Source organism: Triticum aestivum, chromosome 2A (genome assembly GCF_018294505.1).
Source record: "Triticum aestivum cultivar Chinese Spring chromosome 2A, IWGSC CS RefSeq v2.1, whole genome shotgun sequence".
NCBI lineage: Eukaryota > Viridiplantae > Streptophyta > Magnoliopsida > Poales > Poaceae > Triticum > Triticum aestivum.
In genome coordinates, this window is record NC_057797.1 from 5,454,716 (window position 1) to 5,482,342 (window position 27,627).

At 41.9% G+C, this 27,627-nt stretch overlaps 1 protein-coding gene across 1 annotated transcript; it reads left to right on the forward strand.

The window, feature by feature from the left end:
• Positions 1 to 7,402: 7,402 nt before the first annotated feature.
• LOC123184165 (disease resistance protein RGA2) lies at positions 7,403 to 26,389 on the forward strand. Its single transcript, XM_044596330.1, has 5 exons — positions 7,403 to 7,410; positions 8,017 to 8,122; positions 8,382 to 8,525; positions 20,398 to 20,527; positions 24,897 to 26,389. The coding sequence occupies exons 1-5, from the start codon at positions 7,403 to 7,405 to the stop codon at positions 26,387 to 26,389; spliced, it is 1,881 nt and encodes a 626-aa protein (XP_044452265.1).
• Positions 26,390 to 27,627: the final 1,238 nt, after the last annotated feature.

Here is a 27,627-nt window from a genome sequence, read left to right on the forward strand (position 1 = left end):
GTTGGCAGGAAGTTGGACCTTTCCCCCTTCCTTTGGGCTGGGCTTTAGGTGGACCTTGATCTGATCTATACCTGGCCAAACGGGCCGGCCCGGCATGGCCCGGCCCATCGTAATCGTGCCTGGCCCAGCACAGCTCGCCAGGGCACGATTACTATACGGGCTGTGTCGTGCCGGCCCGCGTGCTGCGCCCCCAGGCCCAGGCACGGCCCAGTTAGTAAACGGGCCGACACGTTGGCCCGTTTAGCACGGTGGGCTGCATATTTTCAGCCTATTATTTGACGCACTGAATGTTTTTTAGCCTATTTTTACATGTTAGGCCATATATATATATATATATATATATATATATATATATATATATATACATACATACATATATATATATATATAAAATAAAAATAAACTTAATCGGGCCGTGCCGTGCCGGCTCGCGTGCCCAGCCTCCAGGCCCAGGGCATGCCGCGTGCCAGGCCCAGCCCGTTTAGCCCGTGCTGTGCCGGCATGCTCACGGGCCGGCCTAAAAAATCGGCCCATTTGGCCAGCTATAATCTGATCATACCCCGGGTCGGGCTCAACAATGCATGTATGAAAATCCCAAGTTGAGCCAGGACCGGCCCAGCCCAAATATTATTTCCTAGTATTTAGCTCAATCACTTCCTGTGTATTTAAAATAAATATATTATCATACCTAATATTTGAATAAAATGCCAATTGTGACCTAGTTTGGTCTTTTTTGTGCTTTGGACGGGAAAGGTTGCGGTGTCATCTACAAGGTTGATATCGGAAGGAAGATATCATATAGCCCATGGAGGATGACACCAAGTGGTGATCATCATCAAGGTTGCGTTGTGCAAGTTCAAGTGGAGCATCATGAAGAGGTCGAGCTTGAAGTTTGTCGTCCATTCTCGTGATAACGGACATGTGAAGATGTGCCTAAGAGAGGCTCACTCATAGTGGAGAATGGGGGAGCAATCTAGTAGTCTTCGTCGAGTGTACGCTATTAAGAAAGATGGTCCAACTTGAGGAAGTCAAGATCGTCATCATCTAGCTCAAGTGGACTATGCGCAAGGCAAAGTTTTGATCTTGATAGGTTTTCTATTTTATCGGTCTCATGATGCTAATTGGGAGACCGGGTTATAGGTTTGTTTCCCGTACTATCAAGGGGGGCTCTCGAGTGAGTAGTTTGATCGTATCGTTCATAGAGACTCAAACCATTGCATCCTTGGCATCATCTTTCTTAGTTCTTGTTTGGATTTTCTCTATGTGAGTTTTGGAGCTTGTGGTCATCTTCAAGCTTGAGTTCATCGAAAACGGATTTCCTATGAATCATCTATTGTGTTTTCGATGTTGGAGTTTTTACCGGTTCTTCAGTTATGGAGGTTTCACACCTCTATATCACTGGCATATTTCTATTCATGATTTGACAACTCTTGCCGTTAGCTTTCTATCAAGCTTGACTTTGTCGAAATCAGAGTTCATTTGCAGACGTTACTAGATTCATTTGTTGTGCATTGGTCTTTTGGCAGAGACAAAGCAGTAGTGCCGCTGGTGCCCACGGTAGTACCGCTTCAATTGTACTTCCACTGGCTTTACGACGCTACTCCCACTTGGCTGGAGTCTTCTATTGCCCCTCGACTACTCGCGGTAGTACCGCTTGTCTTATGGCGGTAGTACCGCTTAGGCGAACTTCTGTATGCTCTGTGCTAATATGTGGTAGTATTGCTAGCACTATATTGTAGCGCCGCTTCGTGCGGTACTTCCGCGTTGGTGATGTGTTGGCTACACTGGTTCTAGTGAAACTACCATTCTAGTACTTCAGTATTCGTTGGGTTGTGTTGACCGGGCTAAGTGGTAGTACCGCTCCCCCGAGCGGTAGTACCGCTGGTGCACACCTATGTGCATAACAGTTGGATTTGAGCCCCCTCTATAAAAGGGGGTCTTCTTCCCCATTGCCCAGTGGTTATTTGCAAGCTTTCTCCTCCATTGTTGACCTCCAAAACCTTTGTTTCTCTCTTTTTGAGGGAAAAGAGAGAGAGAGAAGATATAGATCTACATTTCCGCGAATCCATATCTCCTCTAAGTGAGGGGAACCTTGTGGATCTAGATCTTGGAGTTCTTTTGTGTTCTCCTTGTTCTTCCTCTCATATTCCTCCATAGCTCTGTTGCATTGGTAGGATTTGAGAGTGTGGAACTTGAGGACTGAAGGAAATATGCCCTAGAGGCAATAATAAAGTTGTTATTTATATTACCTTATATCATGATAAATGTTTATTATTCATGCTACAATTGTATTAACCGGAAAGTTAGTACATGTGTGAATACATAGACAAACATAGTGTCACTAGTATGCCTCTACTTGACTAGCTCGTTGAATCAACATGGTTATGTTTCCTAACCATAGACATGAGTTGTCACTTGATTAACGGGATCACATCATTAGAGAATGATGTGATTGACTTGATCCATCCGTTAGCTTAGCACGATGATCGTTTAGTTTGTTGCTATTGCTTTCTTCATAACTTATACATGTTCATATGACTATGAGATCATGCAACTCCCGAATATCGAAGGAACACTTAGTGTGCTATCAAACGTCACAACGTAACTGGGTGACTATAAAGATGCTCTACAGGTGTCTCCGATGGTGTCTGTTGAGTTGGCATATATCGAGATTAGGATTTGTCACTCCGAGTATCGGAGAGGTATCTCTGGGCCCTCTCGATAATGCACATCACTATAAGACTTGCAAGCAATGTGACTAATGAGTTAGTTGCAGGATGATGCATTACGAAACGAGTAAAGATACTTACCGGTAATGAGATTGAACTAGGTATTGAGATACCGACGATCGAATCTCGGGCAAGTAACATACCGATGACAAAGGAAACAACGTATATCGTTATGTGGTTTGACCGATAAAGATCTTCGTAGAATATGTGGGAGCCAATATGAACATCCATGTTTCGCTATTGGTTATTGACCGGAGACGTGTCTCGGTCATGTCTACATAGTTCTCGAACACGTAGGGTCCGCACGCTTAACGTTCGGTGTCGATCGGTATTATGAGTTTATGTGTTTTGATGTACCGAAGCTAGTTCGGAGTCTCGGATATGATCACAGACATGGCGAGGAGTCTCGAAATGGTCGCGACGTAAAGATTGATATATTGGACGGCTATATTCGGACACCGTAAGTGTTCCGGGTGATTTCGGAGAAAACCGGAGTGCCGGAGGGTTACCGGACCCCCCCCTGGAAAGTTGGGCCTTCATGGGCCATAGGGAAGAGGGGAGGCATCCCACAAGGGGCAGCCGCGCCCCCTCCCTATAGGGAGTCCGAATTGTACTAGGGAGGGGGGCGCGCCCCCCCTTTCCTGCTCCTCTTCCTCTCCCTTCCTTCCTTCCCCTTCTCCTCCTAGTAGGACTAGGAAAGGAGGAATCCTACTCCTACTGGGAGGAGGATTCCTCCTCCCTTGGCACGCCACTAGGGCCGTCCGGCCTCCCCCTTGCTCCTTTATATACGGGGGCAGGGGGCACCCTAGGACACACAAGTTGATTGTTTTCAGCCGTGTGCGGTGCCCCCCTCCACCATAATCCACCTCGGTCATATCGTAGCGGTGCTTAGGCGAAGCCCTATTTAGGTAGCATCATCATCACCATCATCACGCCGTCATGCTGACGAAGCTCTTCCCCAACACTCCGCTGGATCGTGAGTTCATGGGACGTTACCGAGCCGAACGTGTGCAGATCGCGGAGGTGTCATACTTTCGGTACTAGGATCGGTCGATCGTGAAGACGTATGACTACATCAACTGCATTGTCATTACGCTTCCTCTTACGGTCTACGAGGGTACGTAGACAACACTCTCCCCTCTCGTTGCTATGCATCACCATGATCTTACGTGTGGGTAGGATTTTTTTTGAAATTACTGTGTTACCCAACAAGCAGTTCGTGTGTTCTTGCCATTGCATTAGTTGCATCGGTTTGAGTTCTCCACTGTGGTACGTGGAAGTGAAAGTTGAGAAGCTTATTACTCTTGGGTGCTTTCGCACCCTAGAGCTTATGCCTCTTGGGTGCTTGGGCACCCTAGACTGTTGGTCGTGCTTCAGGGTCTCCAACTAAGTTGTGAAGATTGCCCCAAGAAAATTGTATGGGTTCGATGACCACTCCCAAGGGTCACCATTTGTACTGGTTCGGTGACCTCCCTCAAGGGTCCCATAGTGGAATCACGACATCTTACATTGTGTGAGGGCGTGATGAGAATAGAGTGGCCCCTAGTGGCATTTCGGGGAGCATTGTGCCTCCACACCACTCTAACGGAGATTAGCATCCGCAAGGGTGTGAACTTCGGGATGCATCGTCGTCTCCGCGTGACTTGGTTATCTCTTAGCCGAGCCCCTTTACTTATACACTTTGCTAGCCTTCGTGCTTCAAGTTATATATCTTGCTATCACATAGTTCTTTATCTTGTTTAGCAGAAGTTGTTGGTGCGCACAGTTGAGCCTAGTATATTTAGGTTTCCTGCTAGACAAATTAAATGCTAGTTTTATTCCTCACTTATTCAAGCCTAAACCATAATTGGTTTAAAGCGCCTATTAACCCGCCTCCTCTAGGTGACATCCACGTCATTTCAACGACGAAAACATATTGAGAGACATCCATACCCATAAATTAAGGGAACTTCATGTAAAATGCTCTAAAAGTTATGAATGTTATTTATGAGATTTTAGTGATTACTTTACAAAGATTCAAGTGAATATGTGTTATTTATCTTGTAGAGGCAAGTCAATTAAAGTTTTTGTTGTTATTAGATAGTTTGAAAGAACTAAAGAGAGCGAATGGGCTATGGTTGTGAAGGAATTAATGATATCCAATGGGAGCAAGTGTTCTAGGCAATTGACTATTTTGTGATAAAGCGGTTGCCACTATTAGAGAATGCTTTAATGGAAATGCAAAAGACAATGTTATATTATACCTATGTGTTTTCTCTCCGATGTCACCTCAATGCAAAAAAAGGTGAGGCATGGACTAGGCCGTAGAGTACTATAATAGAATGGGGTAGACAAGGCATTATGTAAGATGTAATATGTGTTTCCCCTCACAAGTGAATCTCGTTTTTATTTCTTGGGTGGAACCTAAGCTTACATGTTGCAAAACCATTGACTCACATGTACTTATGACTAAACTCCCAAGGGGCAACATGCCTGGCAACTGGAAATTATAAAGGTAAAAACCGATAATAGCTTAAAGATCAAGGGTCCCCATATTTCCATATGCTATAACTCCGTACTAGTGTGATATGATTTCTATCACTCGCGCATCCCCTTCATCCTTCATCATAATGCATTAGAAAACATATGGGTTCCCTTAATACACATGTGCACTCATACAAAAGCCACAAAAGATATCATAGAAATTACTACTTCCACTTTTTTATATAAGGACACTTCATATTTTTATGTCTAACTTTGACCATTAATTGTACCAACAAAATTGAGTTATGCCACAAAAAGTATACCACTGCATGCACATTCCAAAGAACTTTCTGATGATATATTTTTATGGCATATAACCTATATCTCGTTGACCAAAATTATAAGTCAAAGTTTGACATGAAAAAAAGTGACCTTGTATACAAAAATAGAATGAGTAATTTACATATGTGCAACCAACCTTCATACTATTTCGCCAGTGCCATCAAACAAGTAACTAATCAAACATAGAGGTAAAGATGAAATAAATATTGGGGAAATAATTCCTAACACAATCATGTTTGCTTAAGTATTGAGAGGCTTTGTGATGGAGAAGCCCCAATACAAAGGAAGGAGATTGTCGTGGAGATGACGATGAATGCAATGGAGATGATGGCAGTGCCCCTAGAGGAATTCTGACATAGCCGGAGGAGAGGGGGAAGATGCCCCTCCTCCTCCTCCTCCTCCTCCTCCTCCTCCTCCTTTCTCGATGTTGAAATATGACCCCTGGACTCAATTTTATTGGTTCCCAGAGACCCGTAACTCCCAAAAATCTGAAGAGAATTTGATGGTATCATCTCTTTCATAGAGTCCTTCGTCTAATCTTTCTATTCTATCTAGTTTATCTTCTAGTGTGATAATATTTTTTAGATTTTTTTCTTGCTTAGATTTATTTTCCATTGTGTTGTACCGAGAGTTTTCAAGTTTCAAAAGAATTTTAAAATCTCCCATTCACCCCCTTCTGGTCGATATAGTATTGGTCCTACAGGACCTACCGCCAACACATTGAAGCCTCGCACGTCATTCTTCAAAGTTGTGGAACCTCCTAGGAGCCCACCCATGGCAACCTAGACGCGACACTACGTGTACTAGACGTGCACAAACTGGCAGCCCACACCCTAACACCGACACCACATATCACTAGATGAGTACAGTGGGTGCTACTAGGACAAGAGCGGAAGTTAGACCGACATTTTTATATATTACTTATTAAAGTAGTGGTCCGTCTATCTATGCGCCGAAAGTGTGTCAGAAAATGGATACGTATATCTTCAACTCCATCTTTCTTAGGCTCTTACGTCTCCCATGCGCCAAAAGTGTGTCGGGAAAAGGATATGCATATGTTCAACTCTATCTTTCTTATGATCTTATGCATTCTACGACACGTGCCCTATCATTCAGAAAAAGGCGGTCGAAGGGATTTGACCCACAATTTCCTATTATTCCAAATAACGCAGTCCCTATCTATCTAAATATCTATCTATAGTGTGGCATACATCTTTAGGCACCGATCCTACTTAAATGCTGGGCATGGATGTTGTACTGACAAGAAATTGATATTGCTCTGTGTGATCATCCTATAAAGCACCCCTTTGTTGCCTGCACAAAGAAAGAAGCATTGACCCCTATGATCTAAGAGGACTCACAGAGCAACGAGGCTATCTGGTATGCTTTTCATAGTTATAAAGGGCATTCTTCCATTGAAATTTTCTAGGCGTACTATGCATGACTTGAAATTATGAGTTCTTGTATTTTGTATTTTCAAAAATCATAGCTTGTTTTTCGGTACATGCTCGCACCAAAGAAAGGATTGTTGTTTGTCTTTGTTGGCGAGGTTCCCGAACTTATTTTCTTCCCCTACATACTATATATGTTTGAGCATTTTTTTCTTGGTCTTGCACATCATAGGGTCCTTGATGGTAGATAACCAATTATGTTTGAGAAGTACTCAAAGTAGGTTATTTATTTTATGTTTTCAAGTATACATCAGTGCATTATTGTGTTCTATTTGTTCAGTTTTATTATGTTGGGATGTTGAATGAAAAATAGTCGTTTCGAAGAAAAAGGATGACTGAAATTTCATATTTTATATATGACAAGAACTTGAACAATTTTTAGAAATTTCTATTAGATTATAGAAAAATTATCCTCAAATGGCTCAGTTAATCAAAACTTTCCCTCTTGTAAAGTGGAAGATCTTTTTAACTTGATTGACTAAAAGTAGAAGATCCTTTCTTGTTCAATAGAGAAAACGTTCACATGGTCACTAAAGGATTAGAACAAGTAAGACTATGTATTTTACATATAAACTAATCCATCCATGTTATTTCTCTGAAACATACTCTCTTTCTTGCCATTGCTTTTTCCTAGTTAGTTTAGTTTTCACTTTTGGAAAACTAGGAATACTTTGGAATATATAACATGTTTGTTCCCACATTTGTGTCATGGTTGATAACAGATTATTATTTTTGTTCAAAATAAATATTCATTTTTTGTTATAATATTCACACCACTCTAAAAATAAAAGAAACTTCTATTTACATGCTATAAATTTGTGGCAGTAGTTGGAAGTCTGAAGTTCACATATAGACTTATGTATCTACATATATGTATAGTCATCCGAGGCTTAAAATATACGTGTATACACTTATAGTTATTCATCTATATATTTATATAGGAGGCAGTTTGTTTCTTTTCACATAATAGAAAATCATATTATTCCAAAGGTCTTAATTGTTTTAATACATACACTTTATTGGTTCTACAGTCATATTGGAGAGCATTTCATCGGTATCAACCAAATGGATGGAAACTCAAGATCTTCATCAAAACGAGCGAAGTTGTTGGTCATGAGGATGGGTCCTCAGATTAAGGTCGCAATGTCACAACACAAAACCATATAAATTTATTTGTGTCATCTTAATCTCTTAGGCACCAACAAACATTTATGTGATTTTTTATCATGCAAAATTCTTTAATCTTATCAAGTGTATAATATATTTTTAGATATGCCACGATGTTATTGTTGTTATGTAGTCTTGATTGCAATAATAAAAATTGATATTTAGCATATTATCATAGTTAAATATAATACTACCAATATACTAAACTAGTTAGTGATATTCATCACAGAAGCTCTCCATCAAGCAACAAAATGAACGTCTGGAGATTGAGAACAAAATACTGGCGATAGAGAACCACAAAATGCGCGAGGAGTTGAGGACATACCGATGTGTTGCTTGCTTGAAGATTGAAAATGCCTGCCTGAAAGCTGAGGTTTGCCAGAGTAGATCCAAGACATACAACGATATACTATAACACTTCTATCATGCATTATTTCTAAATCAAGACTAGAAAATATTATTACTAGACATAGAATATTGACAACTAAATAATATATTTCTATCATATTGAATAGCTAAATGCCCAACGGCTAAAATTCTTGCATTGTAATAACACGAAAGCATTACAAAAATGTGTGAAAGAAAATCTGCCAACATGACGATAGATACATGGAATTTGAAATACAATGCAAAAGTGTGTGCTATTTACATGTTCAAGTCGAACAAATTGCACCCATGTCAGCATGTAGATGGTTTATGAAGTAGTCTCACTCATTTTAATGGGCATCTAAAGAAATGTTTATATTCCACAAAACGGTTAAATAAGGAAATATATTTTGCTTCCTAGTTGACCCAATAACGTGACCATGTAGCACATTCGACATTTCTTGGCTAGGAGTAAAATTTAAGATCTGGATTAAGCATTAGCCTCCTACCATCACATGGATCAGTAGTATTTCCGAAAATAGCAAAAAATTGTCAACATTTACTAAAAGTAGCACCCTGTATAACGGGAAAGTGAATTTCAACACCCAATGAGATATTGAGATATATCATACACCAAATGCTTTCCCTGCGCGTGGCGGGGGGGGGGGGGGGGTGGCAGTATGTTCGCCACTTCTGACTATTGATCACATAATAAATAAGAAATTTATATTTAGTTGCACCAAATATGCCCAACTGCAAACAATACTAACCAGAATCTTGATAATATAGGATCTAAAAACTACACCAGCATAGATGAAAAATATGATTCTAGAGATATTACTAATTGTGTATGTGTGTGGAGACTACTGTTAAGTGTTTATACAAAATTTAACACATTTACTTTGTGAGAGGTTCATTTTGGTTGGTTATTGCAGTTCGATATACTTAGATGTTGCCTCTGATTGAATAACTGCCCAATCAATAAACATAAAATATTTTGAATATTCGTTATTATTACCACAATATTTACGTAGTTACTGTTGGGGAACGCAGCATAAATTCAAAAAATTTCCTACGTGTCACCAAGATCTATCTATGGAGTCATCTAGCAACGAGGGAGGAGTGGATCTACATACCCTTGTAGATCGCGCGCGGAAGCGTTCAAGAGAACGGGGTTGATGGAGTCGTACTCGTCGTGATTCAAATCACCGATGATCCTAGCGCCGAACGGACGGCACCTCCGCGTTCAACACACGTACGGAGCAGCGACGTCTCCTCCTTCTTGATCCAGCAAGGGGGAAGGAGAGGTTGATGGAGATCCAACAGCACGACGGCGTGGTGGTGGAAGTAGCGGGATTCCAACAGGGCTTCGCCAAGCGCTGCGGGAGGAGGGAGATGTGTCATGGGAGGGAGAGGGAGGCGCCAGGGCTTAGGTTTGGTTGCCCTCCCTTCCCCCCACTATATATAGGGCCAAGGGAGAGGGGGAGGGCGCAGCCTTGCCCCTTCCTCCAAGGAAGGGTGCGGCCAAGGGGGGAGTCCCTCCTCCCAAAGGCACCTCGGAGGTGCCTTCCCCCTTTAGGACTCTTCCTTTCCCTCTTCTCTTGGCGCATGGGCCTCTTGGGGCTGGTGCCCTTGGCCCATATAGGCCAAGGCGCACCCCCTACAGCCCATGTGGCCCCCCGGGGCAGGTGGCCCCACCCGGTGGACCCCCGGGACCCTTCCGGTGGTCCCGGTACAATACCGGTGACCCCGAAACTTGTCCCGATGGTCGAAATAGCACTTCCTATATATAATTCCTTACCTCTGGACCATTCTGGAACTCCTCGTGATGTCCGGGATCTCATCCGGGACTCCGAACAACATTCGGGTTACCGCATACTAATATCTCTATAACCCTAGCGTCACCGAACCTTAAGTGTGTAGACCCTACGGGTTCGGGAGACATGCAGACATGACCGAGATGACTCTCCGGTCAATAACCAACAGCGGGATCTGGATACCCATGTTGGCTCCCACATGTTTCACGATGATCTCATTGGATGAACCACGATGTCAAGGACTTAATCAATCCCGTATACAATTCCCTTTGTCTAGCGGTACGATACTTGCCCGAGATTCGATCGTCGGTATCCCGATACCTTGTTCAATCTCGTTACCGGCAAGTCTCTTTACTCGTTCCGTGACACATCATCCCGTGATCAACTCCTTGATCACATTGTGCACATTATGATGATGTCCTACCGAGTGGGCCCAGAGATACCTCTCCGTTTACACGGAGTGACAAATCCCAGTCTCGATTCGTGCCAACCCAACAGACACTTTCGGAGATACCTGTAGTGTACCTTTATCACCCAGTTACGTTGTGACGTTTGGCACACCCAAAGCACTCCTACGGTATCCGGGAGTTGCACAATCTCATGGTCTAAGGAAATGATACTTGACATTAGAAAAGCTTTAGCATACGAACTACATGATCTTTGTGCTAGGCTTAGGATTGGGTCTTGTCCATCACATCATTCTCCTAATGATGTGATCCCGTTATCAACGACATCAATGTCCATGGTCAGGAAACCGTGACCATCTATTGATCAACGAGCCAGTCAACTAGAGGCTTACTAGGGACATGGTGTTGTCTATGTATCCACACATGTATCTGAGTTTCCTATCAATACAATTCTAGCATGGATAATAAACGATTATCATGAACATGGAAATATAATAATAAATAATTTATTATTGCCTCTAGGGCATATTTCCAACAGTCTCCCACTTGCACTAGAGTCAATAATCCAGTTCACATCGATATGTGATTAACACTCAAGGTCACATCCCCATGTGACTAACACCCAAAGAGTTTACTAGAGTCAATAATCTAGTTCACATTACCATGTGATTAACACTCGATGAGTTCTGGGTTTGATCATGTTATGCTTGTGAGAGATGTTATATTCAACGGGTCTGAATCTTTCAGATCCGTGTGTACTTCGCAAATCTCTATGTCATCTTGCAGATGCAGCTACTACGCTATATTTGGAGCCATTTCAAATAATTGTTCTACATGGAGCTATTCTAAATTGTTGCTCCATTATACGTATCCGGTATCTCTACTCAGAGCTATCCGGATAGGTGTTAAGCTTGCATCGATGTAACCCTTTACGACGAACTCTTTTACCACCTCCATAATCGAGAAAATTCCTTAGTCCACTAGTTACTAAGGATAACTTTGACCGCTGTCTTGTGATCCATTCTTGGATCACTCTTGTACCCCTTGACTGACTCATGGCAAGGCACATTTCAGGTGCGGTACACAGCATAGCATATTGTAGGGCCTATGTCTTAAGCATAGGGGACGACCTTCGTCCTTTCTTTCTATTCTGCCGTGGTCGAGCTTTAAGTCTTAACTTCATACCTTACCACTCAGGCAAGAACTCCTTCTTTGACTGATCCATCTTGAACACCTTCAAGATCATGTCAAGGTATGTGCTCATTTGAAAGTACCATTAAGCGTTTTGATCTATCCTCATAGATCTTGATGCTCAATGTTCAAGTAGCTTAATCCAGGCCTTCCATTGAAAAACACTTTCAAATAACCCTATATGCTTTCCAGAAATCCTACGTCATTTCTGATCCATAATATGTCAACAACATATACTCATCAGAAATTCTATAGTGCTCCCACTCACTTCTTTGAAAATACAAGTTTCTCATAAACTTTTTATAAACCCAAAATCTTTGATCATCTCATCAAAGCGTACATTCCAACTCCGAGATGCTTACTCCAGTCCTTAGAAAGATTACTGGAGCTTTGCATACTTATTAGCATCTTTCAGGATTGACAAAACCTTCCGGTTGTATGACATACAACCTTTCCTCAAGAAAATCGTCGAGGAAACAATGTTTCGACATCCTATATGCAAGATTTCATAAATAATGCAGTAATCGCTAATATAATTCCAACAGACTCTTAGCATCGCTACGAGTGAGAAAGTCTCATCGTAGTCAACTCCTTGAACTTGTCGGGAAACATCTTAACGACAAGTCGAGCTTTCTTAATGGTGACATTTACCATCATTGTCCGTCTTCCTTTTAAAATCCATCTGTACTCAACAGCCTTACGACCATCAAGTAGTTCTTCCAAAGTCTACACTTTGTTTTCATACATGGATCCTCTCTCGGATTTTATGGTCTTGAGCCATTTATCAGAATCCGGGCCCACCATCACTTCTCCATAGCTCGTAGGTTCATTGTTGTCTAGCAACATGACTTCCAAGACAGGATTACGTACCACTCTGAAGTAGTATGCATCCTTGTCATCCCACGAGGTTTGGTAGTGACTTGACCTGAAGTTTCATGATCACTATCATAAGCTTCCACTTCAATTGGTGTAGGTGCCACAGGAACAACTCATGTGCCCTGCCACACACTAGTTGAAGAGACGGTTCAATAACCTCATCAAGTCTCCACCATCCTCCCACTCAATTCTTTCGAGAGAAACTTTTCCTCGAGAAAGGTCCCGATTCTAGAAACAATCCCTTATTGCTTTCGGATCTGAGACAGGAGGTATACCCAACTATTTTGGGTGTCCTATGAAGATGCATTTATCCGCTTTGGGTTCGAGCTTATCAGCCTGAAACTTTTTCACATAAGCGTCGCAGCCCCAAACTTTTAAGAAATGACAGCTTAGGTTTCTCTAAACCATAGTTCATACGGTGTCATCTCATCGGAATTACGTGGTGCCCTATTTAAAGTGAATGTGGTTGTCTTTAATGCCTAACCCATAAACTATCGTGGTAATTCGATAAGAGACATCATGGTATGCATCATATCCAATAGGGTGCAGTTATGATGTTCGGACACACCATCACACTATGGTGTTCCAGACTGTATTAGTTGTGAAACAATTTCCACAATGTCTTAATTCTGTGCCAAACTCGTAATTCAAATATTCATCTCTATGATCATATCATAGATATTTTATCCTCTTGTCACGACGATCTTTCAACTTCACCCTGAAATTACTTGAACCTTTCAATAATTCAGACTCGTGATTCATCAAGTAAATATAATCAATATCTACTCAAATCATCTGTGAAGTAAGAACATAACGATATCCACTACACGCCTCAGCACTCATTGGACTGCACACATCAAAATGTATTTCTTCCAACAAGTTGCTTTCTAGTTCCATTTTACTGAAAACGAGGCTTTCAGTCATCTTGCCCATGTGGTATGATTTGCATGTCTCAAGTGATTCAAAATCAAGTGAGTCCAAACAGTCCATTTGCATGGAGTTTCTTCATGCATATACACCAATAGACATGGTTCGCATGCCTCAAACTTTTCAAAAACGAGTGAGCCCAAAGATCCATCAACATGGAGCTTCTTCATGCGTTTTATACCGATATGACTTACGTGGCAGTGCCACAAGTAGGTGGTACTATCATTACTATCTTTTGGCATGATCATGTGTATCACTACGATCGAGATTCAATGAACCATTCATTTTAGGTGCAAGACCATTGAAGGTATTATTCAAATAAACAGAGTAACCATTATTCTCCTTAAATGAATAACCGTATTGCGATGGACGTAATCCAATCATGTCTATGCTCAACGCAAACACCAAATAACAATTATTTAGGTTTAACACCAATCTCGATGGTAGAGGGAGCGTGCGATGCTTGATCATATCAACATTGGGAACACTTCCAACACATATCGTCAGCTCACCTTTAGCTAGTCTCCATTTATTCCGTAGCTTCTATTTCGAGTTACTAACACTCAGCAACCGAACCGGTATCTAATACCCTGGTGCTACTAGGAGTACAAGTAAAGTACACATTAACACAATTTATATCCAATATACTTCTATCGACAGTCTTCTCATCTACCAAGTATCTAGGGTAATTCTGCTCCAGTGGCTGTTCCCCTTATTACAGAAGCACTTAGTCTCGGGTTTGGGTTCAACTTTGGGTTTCTTCACTAGAGCAGCAGCTGATTTGCCGTTTCATGAAGTATCCCTTCTTGCCCTTGCCCTTCTTGAAACTAGTGGTTTCACCAACCATCAACAATTGATGCTCCTTCTTGATTTCTACTTTTGTGGTGTCAAACATCGCGAATATCTCAAGGATCATCATATATGTCCCTGATATATCATAGTTCATCACGAAGCTCTAGCAGCTTGGTGGTAATGACTTTGGAGAACCATCACTATTTCATCTGGAAGATCAACTCCCACTCGATTCAAGCAATTGTTGTACTCAGACAATCTGAGCACAAGTTCAACAATTGAGCTTTTCTCCCTTAGTTTGCAGGCTAAGAAAATCGCCGGAGGTCTTATACCTCTTGACGTGGGCACGAGCCTGAAATCCCAATTTCAGTCCTTGGAACATCTCATATGTTCTGCGATGTTTCAAAAACGTCTTCGGTGCCTCAACTCTAAGCCGTTTAACTGAACTATCACGTAGTTATCAAAATGTGTATGTCAGATGTTCGCAACATCCACATACAACGTTCGAGGTTCAGCACACTGAGTGGTGCATTAAGGACATAAGCCTTCTATGAAGCAATGAGGACAATCCTCAGTTTACAGACCTAGTCCGCATAATTGCTACTATCAACTTTCAACTAAATTTTTTTCTCTAGGAACATAACTAAACAGTAGAAGTGAAGTGCGAGCTACGACATAATTTGCGAAGACCTTTTGACTATGTTCAGGATAATTAAGTTCATCTTGTGAACTCCCACTCAGATAGACATCCCTCTAGTCATCTAAGTGATTACATGATCCGAGTCAACTAGGCCGTGTCCGATCATCACGTGAGACGGACTAGTCAACATTGGTGAACATCTTCATGTTGATCGTATCTACCATACGACTCATGCTCGACCTTTCGGTCTTCTGTGTTCCGAGGCCATGTCTGTACACATGCTAGGCTCGTCAAGTCAACCTAAGTGTTTCGCGTGTGTAAATCTGTCTTACACCCGTTGTATGTGAACATTAGAATCTATCACACCCGATCATCACGTGGTGCTTCGAAACAACGAACTGTCGCAATGGTGCACAGTTAGGGGGAACACTTTCTTGAAATTTTAACGAGGGATCATCTTATTTACTACCGTCGTTCTAAGCAAATAAGATGTATAAACATGATAAACATCACATGCAATCAAATAGTGACATGATATGGCCAATATCATATTGCTCCTTTTGATCTCCATCTTTGGGGCTCCATGATCATCATCGTCACCGGCATGACACCATGATCTCCATCATCATGATCTCCATCATTGTGTCTCCATGAAGTTGTCTCGCCAACTTATTACTTCTACTACTACAGCTAACGGTTAGCAATAAAGTAAAGTAATTACATGACATTTATGTTGACACGCAGGTCATAAATAAATTAAGACAACTCCTATGGCTCCTGCCGGTTGTCATACTCATCGACATGCAAGTCGTGATTCCTATTACAAGAACATGATCAATCTCATACATCACATATATCATTCATCACATCCTTTTGGCCATATCACATCACATAGCATACCCTGCAAAAACAAGTTAGACGTCCTCTAATTGTTGTTTGCATGTTTTACGTGGCTGTTATGGGTTTCTAGCAAGAACGTTTCTTACCTACGCAAAAACCACAACGTGATATGCCAATTGCTATTTACCCTTCATAAGGACCCTTTTCATCGAATCCAATCCGACTAAAGTGGGAGAGACAGACACCCGCCAGCCACCTTATGCAACTAGTGCATGTTTGTCGGTGGAACCAGTCTCACGTAAGAGTACGTGTAAGGTCGGTCCGGGCCGCTTCATCCCACGATGCCGCCGAATCAAGATAAGACTAGTAACGGCAAGCATATTGAACAAAATCAACGCCCACAACTACTTCGTGTTCTACTCGTGCATAGAAACTACGCATAGACCTAGCTCATGATGCCACTGTTGGGAAACGCAGCATAAATTCAAAAAATTTCCTACGTGTCACCAAGATCTATCTATGGAGTCATCTAGCAACAAGGGAGGAGTGGATCTACATACCCTTGTAGATTGCGCGCGGAAGCGTTCAAGAGAACGGGGTTGATGGAGTCGTACTCGTCGTGATTCAAATCACCGATGATCCTAGCGCCGAACGGACGGCACCTCCGCGTTCAACACACGTACGGAGCAGCGATGTCTCCTCCTTCTTGATCCAGCAAGGGGGAAGGAGAGGTTGATGGAGATCCAACAGCACGACGGCGTGGTGGTGGAAGTAGAGAGATTCCAACAGGGCTTCGCCAAGCGCTGCGGGAGGAGGGAGATGTGTCATGGGAGGGACAGGGAGGCGCCAGGGCTTAGGTTTGGTTGCCCTCCCTTCCCCCCACTATATATAGGGCCAAGGGAGAGGGGGAGGGCGCAGCCTTGCCCCTTCCTCCAAGGAAGGGTGCGGCCAAGGGGGGAGTCCCTCCTCCCCAAGGCACCTCGGAGGTGCCTTCCTCCTTTAGGACTCTTCTTTTCCCTCTTCTCTTGGCGCATGGGCCTCTTGGGGCTGGTGCCCTTGGCCCATATAGGCCAAGGCGCACCCCCTACAGCCCATGTGGCCCCCGGGGCAGGTGGCCCCACCCGGTGGACCCCCGGGACCCTTCCGGTGGTCCCGGTACAATACCGGTGACCCCGAAACTTGTCCCGATGGCCGAAATAGCACTTCCTATATATAATTCCTTACCTCTGGACCATTCCGGAACTCCTCGTGACATCCGGGATCTCATCCGGGACTCCGAACAACATTCGGGTTACCGCATACTAATATCTCTATAACCCTAGCGTCACCGAACCTTAAGTGTGTAGACCCTACGGGTTCGGGAGACATGCAGACATGACCGAGATGACTCTCCGGTCAATAACCAACAGCGGGATCTGGATACCCATGTTGGCTCCCACATGTTCCACGATGATCTCATCGGATGAACCACGATGTCAAGGACTTAATCAATCCCGTATACAATTCCCTTTGTCTAGCGGTACGATACTTGCCCGAGATTCGATCGTCGGTATCCCGATACCTTGTTCAATCTCGTTACCGGCAAGTCTCTTTACTCGTTCCATGACACATCATCCCGTGATCAACTCCTTGATCACATTGTGCACATTATGATGATGTCCTACCGAGTGGGCCCAGAGATACCTCTCCGTTTACACGGAGTGACAAATCCCAGTCTCGATTCGTGCCAACCCAACAGACACTTTCGGAGATACCTGTAGTGTACCTTTATCACCCAGTTACGTTGTGACGTTTGGCACACCCAAAGCACTCCTACGGTATCCGGGAGTTGCACAATCTCATGGTCTAAGGAAATGATACTTGACATTAGAAAAGCTTTAGCATACGAACTACATGATCTTTGTGCTAGGCTTAGGATTGGGTCTTGTCCATCACATCATTCTCCTAATGATGTGATCCCGTTATCAACAACATCCAATGTCCATGGTCAGGAAACCGTGACCATTTATTGATCAATGAGCTAGTCAACTAGAGGCTTACTAGGGACATGGTGTTGTCTATGTATCCACACATGTATCTGAGTTTCCTATCAATACAATTCTAGCATGGATAATAAACGATTATCATGAACAAGGAAATATAATAATAAATAATTTATTATTGCCTCTAGGGCATATTTCCAACAGTTACATGTTTAAAAACTTAGAATTCAGCACATAAGCAATCCATAAATGAAGGAAAATGAGAAACTGGAGCTTGAGAACACAATGTTTTTAGCACAAAACCATCATACCAGTTTAGACTTTTATTATTATATAATTTCTACTTCAAAACTCAACAAACATATAATTCAATGTAAAATGTTTTTAGAGGAGATATATGAAAACATGTAGTCCAATCAAACAATGAAGAGTAAAGACGTTTGTCCGATATAGATTATGAAAGTAAGTATTCAATTAGATAGGTATAAATTAACTTACTATATTTCAAACACGACGAAAACATATTGAGAAATATCCATACCCATAAATTAAGAGCACTACATATAAAATGCTCTTTTATTCCCTTGAAGGAATGAAGTTATGCATTAATTATCAATTGTCCAAAACAAAGATACATATAAAATGTTAGTGTTGTGTTCTTGTTTCTAGTATACTACTTACGACTGAAATCCATAACTTTACTATTTTTGAAATAGTTGTCGGCAATAAATTGATCACACACAAAAAACATAATAAGTACCTTCCTTGGTAAATATTTATTATTGAAGGAAATTCAATATACCTTGTTAGGGATGTGTTTTTTTAACCAGAGGCAAAACCTTGGTCTTGTTTCACTAATTGAGACCAACATATTCTATTTTTTTTAAATGAGTAGAAACCAAAGATAGAACATGTTGAGTCATCGACAAGCTAGCATCAACATCATTTATAAAGATGACAATGTAAACAGGATAAATTTGACACACTACTAGGGATATGCATCCATCAATTCTCATCGTCTATTAATGTCATTCAGCCATTGTCATCGATATTGTGTCAATAGGTAAAGTGAAATCCTAGCTTTCCCTAGAACCAGCTTCTTACTATCCTACCCCGTGGAGTTTTTCGGGGAAGTCAAATCAAAGATGCAACTGCTTAATGGTGTAGGTGTACCATAAAAACACTAGCCTAGAGAATCAATATGTGGTTGAATGGTTATGTGGGTGGTTGTACCCCTGGTTCACCAGAGATTAAACCCTAGGTTTAACGTCCAATGTCTCGTTAAAGAAGGAATATTCTTTCGGTGGGAGACGACGTTCTCATAGATAATGAGGCGTCTGTGGTAATTTCGTCAATCTTAAAATTTTGCACTATGGTATTCAGTAGGCCCTTTGTGGTGATGATGTGAGTGATGGTGCGCATGTGTATGTGTGTGCATGTTGTATTTGTGTGCTTTCAGAAACTAGACTATTGCCTACTCAACGGTTGTAGGTGCGGGTGGACACATGTTAGGATGGCCATAGCTCTACACTCGGTCACTCACATTGGTAGCACGTGTTGGTTTGGCTTCTCTAGCTACCGCAACATATTGGATTGGCTGTCACATTTTGATATCAATGGGAAATAAATTGGAGATTTTTTTTATGGGTGAAGGACACTTTATTGATTAATTGGGAAGTTCAAAGGAATACAAAAAGGGTCATGTGGATAGCCCAGCCACAAGTGGCGACCCTGGTTGAGAGAAACCGAAAATTTAACTAAGCTATGAGCTTCTTTTGTTTCTGTCCCTACTTTCGAAGATGATATCACATGCTTCAAAAAGTTGGAGATAACATCTTGTGTATCTAAGTGGGCTTTGTAAGCCTACTAGTGTGTGCCCCGAACTACAATGTAGGCTTGTTTTGATAATTTTAGCCAAACTAGTCCTTTTGTATCTAGCGCGAGACACATCTCCATTTGCCAACATGCTGCTATATATGGTTTTCTTCAAATTAATTAACATGATCAGTCCAAGCTACATTCAGTTCTTTATTTCCTGCTAAGTGCACTCTATCTAATGGCTTGTTCTATTGGCTACAAAACTTGGCCGCGTCTTCAAACTTTCAGGTCCTAATAAAGTGCATAGCATAAATAGCAAATACATATTTCCTACAATCCAAAATATTTGAGATAGAAAAAACGACTGTACAGAATTCATTGGGGTCTATGCACCAAAGCTGATTCATGTTTCAAGAATCAATATATAGTTGCATGTGGCCTGCTTTGTTAATTATTCTTGCCTCGATTTCTTCACATTGCACACCACAATTTTGCAAACATCAAGGCTTTACTTCATGTCGTATTGATCATTCTTGCTAGATGTCTGGTCAAGCTATCAGTCTTACCTTACCTGTATTGTTTTCTGCAGCTTGCACGCTCGTTTCGTAACACTGCTGCAATTCTAGAAGCTGAAGCACAATTTGAAGTGGAGGTTGGGTTTTCCTCTACAGCACCCCAGATTCCAGCGGATACTAGCGCAACTGGACCACTCCAGCCAGGTGCAGCAGGGAGCCAAGATGAATCACGCGAGTAATCAACTGGCAGCAATTTATTTGCTATAGTTACAAAAACCTATAAACATACAGAATAAAAGTTCCAAAGACTCGGTGTGTTAGTCATTTCAATTACAATAAGTGACACTACAAGTCCATTGTGTCTTGTAGTTAAGCACCAAAACCTTTTTATGTGTTACTGGTACTTGAGAAGGTTGTATGTCTTCTCATCTCTATCATTTACATTTGAAACATGGGATATTATATTGTGTTTGCACAGTCTCCTGTCCTATAAATATGTTAATTATTTTAGTTGCGGGGAAATTTGTTATTTATTGGTTGCGATTGCTAAGTTTTAGACATATGTTTGAGCCATGCGCTATTTTTTGAAGTCTTATCCATATACTTGAGAAGATCATGAACCATGCCGCAAAAAATGATGGCGCACAAATGGGCTTGATTAAGAAAGGGGGGAAATCCGTACAGTTCATACTCTAGAAATCTGTCGAGATACAATGATGCAGACAATCGGAATACACTGGCAACCATGCAAGGCCAAAGAATATATCTCTTCCTTTGTCTAGGAAAAAAATACTGATCCAAGTGTGCAGTGCTCCAAGATTTCTGATGATAGAAACTAGATTTCAGTTAAGTTGTCATATGCCAAATTTTGAAGGAATATGTAACCCGAATTTTACAAATGATGTCTCGACTTGCAGTTCAGATATATGGAGAAGTAGGGGTTTGCAATCTTTGAACAATGAATTCTGTTAATTAACAAGCACTGACAAGTTCGAACAAACACGAGAATGATAAAAAAAATCACTGGAATGACAGCTATTCCATTCCTAGCTGACAAATACTACCAAAAAGAGTCTCTTGGACATCCTTTGTCAAAGTCAAAAAACTGCTCGATTTTGAGCATCTCTCCAAAAACTTGACGCCCGAAGTACCACCGTTGCTCTGTTTATCCATAATGAGGGAACAAAGACCTTATTAATGGTGGAGAAGGTGATCATGGAAATAGTCAGTTAACACGACATCTATTTCATATCAGGTACTTATAATGGAAATAACTGCTAGTCCGCATTCATGATTCCATGATTCAACAAAAAAAAAAACTGAAAATCATAGCTAGATGAATTTACCACCTGCTGTGCAGAGCTCACTGTTCTGGTTCAAGAAATCAGTGATTCCATGATTCATGGTTCCTGTAGGGCACAATGCCACCGCCTCTATCCTCAGCAGCTCATTCAGTATTGAATCAATCATGAGTTGAAACCTGCCCGGGGGGAGGCGGGGTTATCTCTTGTAACCATATGTGAAAGATGCACTGTGCAGCGGTTGCTCATCAGGTTGAATCACATTCTCCAGCATTTTGCATTGACAAGACAGCGAAGAGAAACAACTAGATATAGCTAGGATCAGGGGCAAGTGAGTGGCTAGCTGGCAGAAAAGTTGAAGGTGAAGCCCACCATACTGTTTGCAAGTTTTTGGAGAAGCTGAATGTTATTGGTGACTGGTATTTCAGACATCTTTGTGGAATGAAATATGATAAGCTGATAAACTTTTCTCTCCAAATATGCTACTTGATAACCACTATTCAAAACTATGGTTATATTTGCTCACTTTTGTTGGTCAACTGATGTGCAAAAAAATCCCGGTTCGACGCTAGGTTTTACTCTGTTCTTGTTAGTCCGGTCTGGTGCAAGAAGAAGGGTTCAGCAGTCAGCACTAGAGGGATTATCATTACCCCCATCCCATTTGGAAAAGCACGGGATCTAAGTGGCCTGATCTCACTGTTGCTTGAATGTGTGGAAACTGCTAGGGAGAGAAACTGGAACTAACTGGAACTGAAACTGAATACATCAACACCCGAAACTGAAGGTACAGATTCAGTCAAGGGACAGTGCACGCCACTGCTAGCAGAGCAGGAATGAATGGCTGGGATAGATGGGCCTGACTTTCCTGCTTGCGTCGTTTAATTACCAAGTTAAATTCGACTGTTCCTGGAGCCACTCACTCTCACTCTTGTGTCCGGTCAAGAAACGGCAGGGTTTTTCTACCCCATGTGTCACTGCTGCTCTTTGACTAAACCACCACTCCTCGTAGAACAGTCTACCCAAATTAATTCCAACTTATATAGCACGTCAAGGAGAAATTCTACAGGGTATCAGTCAGTTCTGATGTGATGTGACACCATGACATGTAATAAATTCATATTATTTTCGAAAAGACATGTAATAAATTATGCCTGTGTGCATCATCTATCGATATAAAAGTCTTTTTTTATCATGTAATAAAAGGTACTCTCTCATGCTAGAAAAAGTAATGGCCACGACACCTCCAGAACCAAAGAAAATGTGTGTTCGAGTGAGTTGGTTGGCAAAAAGGAACTTAAATATCTCAGACACATTTCTAAAAATCAGGATCAACATCCAACTATCCGCTTGTCACTCCATATGCAACTTATAAACTAATTGAAGATACGCCAATGGGGCAGTGGCCTATATCGAATTAAACCTTTTTTTACAATGCCATTTTTCTTGAGTCATTTTGTGCAGTGCCATTTTTCAATACATGAAGCTGGCAGTGACATGTACCAAATTAACCCTATAAGTATTTTCGCAAAAATCAAACCTGCAAGTAAATAAAAGAACGGAACAGAAGTACTCCCTCCGTTCCAAATTACTTGTCGTGGTTTTAGGTCGTGGTTTTAAACTAAAACCACGACAAGTAATTTGAAACGGAGGGAGTAACAATTTCACACAACCCAATTAAGTCAAACCCAATTTCACACAGCTGACAAAGACCGACACAACACGATTAAGTCAGTAACCTTCTAACCTTTCATCCAGAGCACATGCTCGGGTCTCCAGTCGAAATTGAGCAACACCCCCATGACTTATAAAGTTAAGTTGTTGGTTTCTTGTCTATCATCCCGTGAGCTGAGCTGCATTTTCTGTCTTTCGACTCAAACAGAAATAATAATATAGAAATAAATGACGAAGAGGAAAAAAAATTAGATTGAATTTTGCAATCCATGTTCTGTTATTTTGTGTGTGTGCGGAATCCATGTTCTAGCTCCAGTAGCAACAGATAAAGGCCATAAAAGAGGTGCAAGCAAACAACATGGCAACTTATCTAATGCCCAGGTGCCTTACAATTTTTTTATGATATCCATTTAGAACTTAGACAGTATAGAAATGATTGTAATTTTCATAAAATGCATAACACAAGCTCGAACAAGTATCAGATTTCCACGATTCAGTATCAAATCAACGATATGAGTTGTAGCCTGCCGGGGAGGAGCCGGGGTGATCTTTACCATACAAAAAGTTATTACCTATATGTGAAAGATGCACTGTGCAGCTGTTGCCCGTCCAGTAAGCCGGTTCCATCAGCAGCAGATCAAGGAGCAGCTAGATATGGCAACTGAGTGACTAGCTGACATAAAAGTTGAAGGTGAAGCCTACCATACGAGTTTTTGGAGAAGCTGAATGTTAACGGTAGCGACTTGTAGTTCAGACATATTTATGGAATGAAAAATGGTAATCTGGTAGAACTTTGTCTCCAAATATGCTCCATGTGGATTCAGAAGTCAGTAGTCAGCACTAGAGGGGATTATTAATTTATTATCACCGCATCCCCATTGGACAAAACATGGAATTTTATTGGCCTGACCACATATAGTTGCTTCAATGCGCGGAAGATGCAGTGCCAGGAGCTCAAGGGACTGCGGCGGCTCCTGAGGGGAGTCGTGCTGGCAGCAGCAAGCAAGGATGCCTGGGAAGGAGGAACCGCAGCGCTCGTCGAGGAGGCCAAGGGCAGCTCCAGCTGCTCGGAGTACAACAACACCTGAAACTGAAGGCACAGGTTCAGTGAACGGACGGTGCACGTCACTGCTAGCAAAGCAGCAATGAATGGCTGGGATTGATGGGCCTGACTTTGCTGCTCTCGTTGTTAATTCAGTTTACTTAGAAAGTTGCTGCTAACTACAGTATGAGTCCTTTTAAAAAAAACTACTGTATGAGTGTAAAAAAAAAGTACTGCTAAGCGAAGTAAAAACAGAAGTAGGTCATATTGCTCTTCTCGAAGAAAAACGAGACTGCTTTCTCTCACTGGACGTAGAAAGTAGAGCAAATTCGACTATTCCTGGAGCCAAAGACCAAAATCCCTTCTAGACTGCCTCACACTACTTTGCCATAGTTAATCTGGAAATCTTCCATCCAGAACACCTACCCGGGTGGCTGGGTCTCGAGTCCAACATAGCTACTGTCACTCATTGCTAATTTATCCCTCTTCCATTGCGCCACTCGAGCTCTGAGTCGAGGTGGTTCGCGATCAATGGATATCCTCATCTCTGCAATCGTAGGCGACCTCATCAGCAGGTCTGCATCATTCGTGATCAGCAAATACTTCCAGCAGCAGCCTGACATCAACAAGATTGTCCAAAGGCTACAGAGTGTTGTACTGAGAATCGACATCGTCGTCGAGGAGGCCGAGGCGCGGGACATCACCAACCAGGGGATGCTCCGTCAGCTCAAGATGTTGAGGCAAGGGATGTACAGAGGCCACTATGTTCTCGATGCCTTGAGATTCCAAGCAGCCCTCGACGAGGAGAAGGTAAGCCACTCATCATCTGCGCTCTCTAAATCCAGTGCAGCCAAACGGCTCCGTTTCTCTCGGACCGGCAGTGGCAGCAGCAACAGAGAAGCATTGTTGTTTGGCACAAACAGCAACATGCGAGAAGAGCTGCAACAGATGGTTGATACCCTTGAAGACACCGTGGCTGGTATGAAGGAGTTTCTTTTCTTCTTGGAATTGTATCCTCGGATACTTCGCCAACCTTACGGCACATATTTGCTCTTGGACAACTGCATGTTTGGTCGCCAAACTGAACAGGAATGGGTCCTGAATTTCTTGCTCTGTCCCAGTGTTACACCAGACTTGGCTGTACTTCCGATCATCGGTCCAAGAAGGGTAGGGAAGAGCACCCTTGTTGAGTATGTCTGTAGGGATGAGAGTGTGCGTGGTCACTTCTCGATGATCTTGTTCTTTGCAGAAGGTAGTCTCAAGGATGAAGGACTTGTTGACCTGAAAGGAAACAATATTAGTGGTCTAGTCAGACATCAAAATTCTGCTTCTCAAAACAGGTTGCTGATTATTGTTGAACTAGCTGAGGATATTAATGAGGGAACATGGAGAAGGTTGAAATCTTCCGCAAGCAGCATGGCACCAGGTGGGAGCAAAATTGTAATCACCAGTCGATCAAATAGAATTGTGAGTCTGGGAACAACAGAAGCACTTCGACTGGACTATCTCCCGCAAGAAGCTTATTGGCATTTTTTCAAGTCGCTTGCATTCGGAAGCACAAACCCAGATGAGCAGCCAAATATGGCAAAGATGGCCATGGAGATGGCTTTGGAGCAGAGGCAGAGTTTCACAGGCGCGCGTATCATTGCTGGGATACTGCAAGATAACTGTAATCCTCGATTTTGGCGCACAACTCTTGAACGTACGAGAGCATCTATACAGATAAATCTCCTTATGCTTGAACAGCACCCAATGCTTCTTTTGCGGGAAGATGAACCGGTGTACAGTCGAAGAACAGACAAGAGCCGAAAACATTTCTTGATTTGCAACTATCATCAGTCAGATTCCACTGAGGATGTCCCTAAGATCAGTGTGCAGGACATTATTTTAGGATGTGATGATACATTACCCTGTGAAGAATTTGAGGCTCTTGCATGGAGGTCTCTCATACCTCCCTACTACAACTACACAATAAGCTTTAAGACACAAGAACCACATCTTACAGTGGGAGGGAAGAAGCGTGCGCATCAGGAGGAAGAACGTTTAATTTGAGTAATGTGTTGTCTGTGGCTCACATCATGTATGCTACAGCCTTGTCTTGCGGATTAGGAAATATTATTATATTGCATTTACTCTTTGGGAGTCCTGCCAAGTTATGTCTCTTAGCAGGGACTAGGCATGGAGTCGTTGTATCCTAGTAATACAAGTGTTTGCATGTCTGTGTTTGGGTAAGTAACTTTCAGAGTCAAGGCAATGTATGCATTCACAGTTAAAAGTAAAGTCCAAGACAAGTTGTATTTATAAAGTTGAGTACTGAAGTCCATATCCTATTGATCTCGATACTATGTGTGCTATGTAAACCTAAGCCTTGTAATAATCCTTGAACGTGGAGAAAAGATACGAGCAAAAGTGCCCCAAACTTGCTACTATGTGTGAGTTTGATCCTTGGGCGAAAGCAAACAAGATTCAATTCCTTGTCACAAGTATTTTCCATGACAAATTATTTTCTTGTTTGGTTCAAAGATCAGAAAGATTAGCTGGAACTGGAGTAGGACATTACCTGGAGTGCAGGGCGGTGAGGAGATGACAATATAAAGATAAAAAAAAAATAAGTTGTTGGTTTCTTGTCTATCATCCCATGAACTGTGCTGCATTCTCTACCTTTTGACTCGGAGAAAAATAAATCAATGGGGAGAAGGGAAAAACTAGATTGAGTTTTGCAACCCGTGTTCTAGTTCGAGTAGCAACAGACAAAGGCCATAAATGGGGTATAAGCAAACTACATACCAACTTCTCTAATGCTCAATGAAACTTATAGACAGTCTAAAAATATTAAAAATCTCCAAGTCGCAGTTACCTGTGGACCTCCTCAGAGGATTCTGCAATGCTAATATTGTATCCTTATAATTCCAAATTGGCTATATCCCCTGGACGAACTGTACAAACAGTTGCAATTCTCTTTGCACCTAACTAATCACCAAGAAGTTTGTGAGAAATGTGTGGCCATGTAGAAACTGGTCGCGAACTGTGATCTTATCAGAAATTACTAGAACAACATAACGAATTATGTGTGGATATAATGAGTGTGCATTGATCAGAAGTTAAGAACTGGTGGAGAAGGCGCGCGAGTTTGTCAGAAACTTTTAGAACAATTGTAAATGCTGCTGGTACACTTCAAGTTTTGCCTGAATATATTGAACACACCAGTGAACAACATACAGAGCTACCAGCAGAATGCAACTGTCAGTGAAAGAACCCAATGGCTGTTCCTGAAAGAACGGGAAGAACTG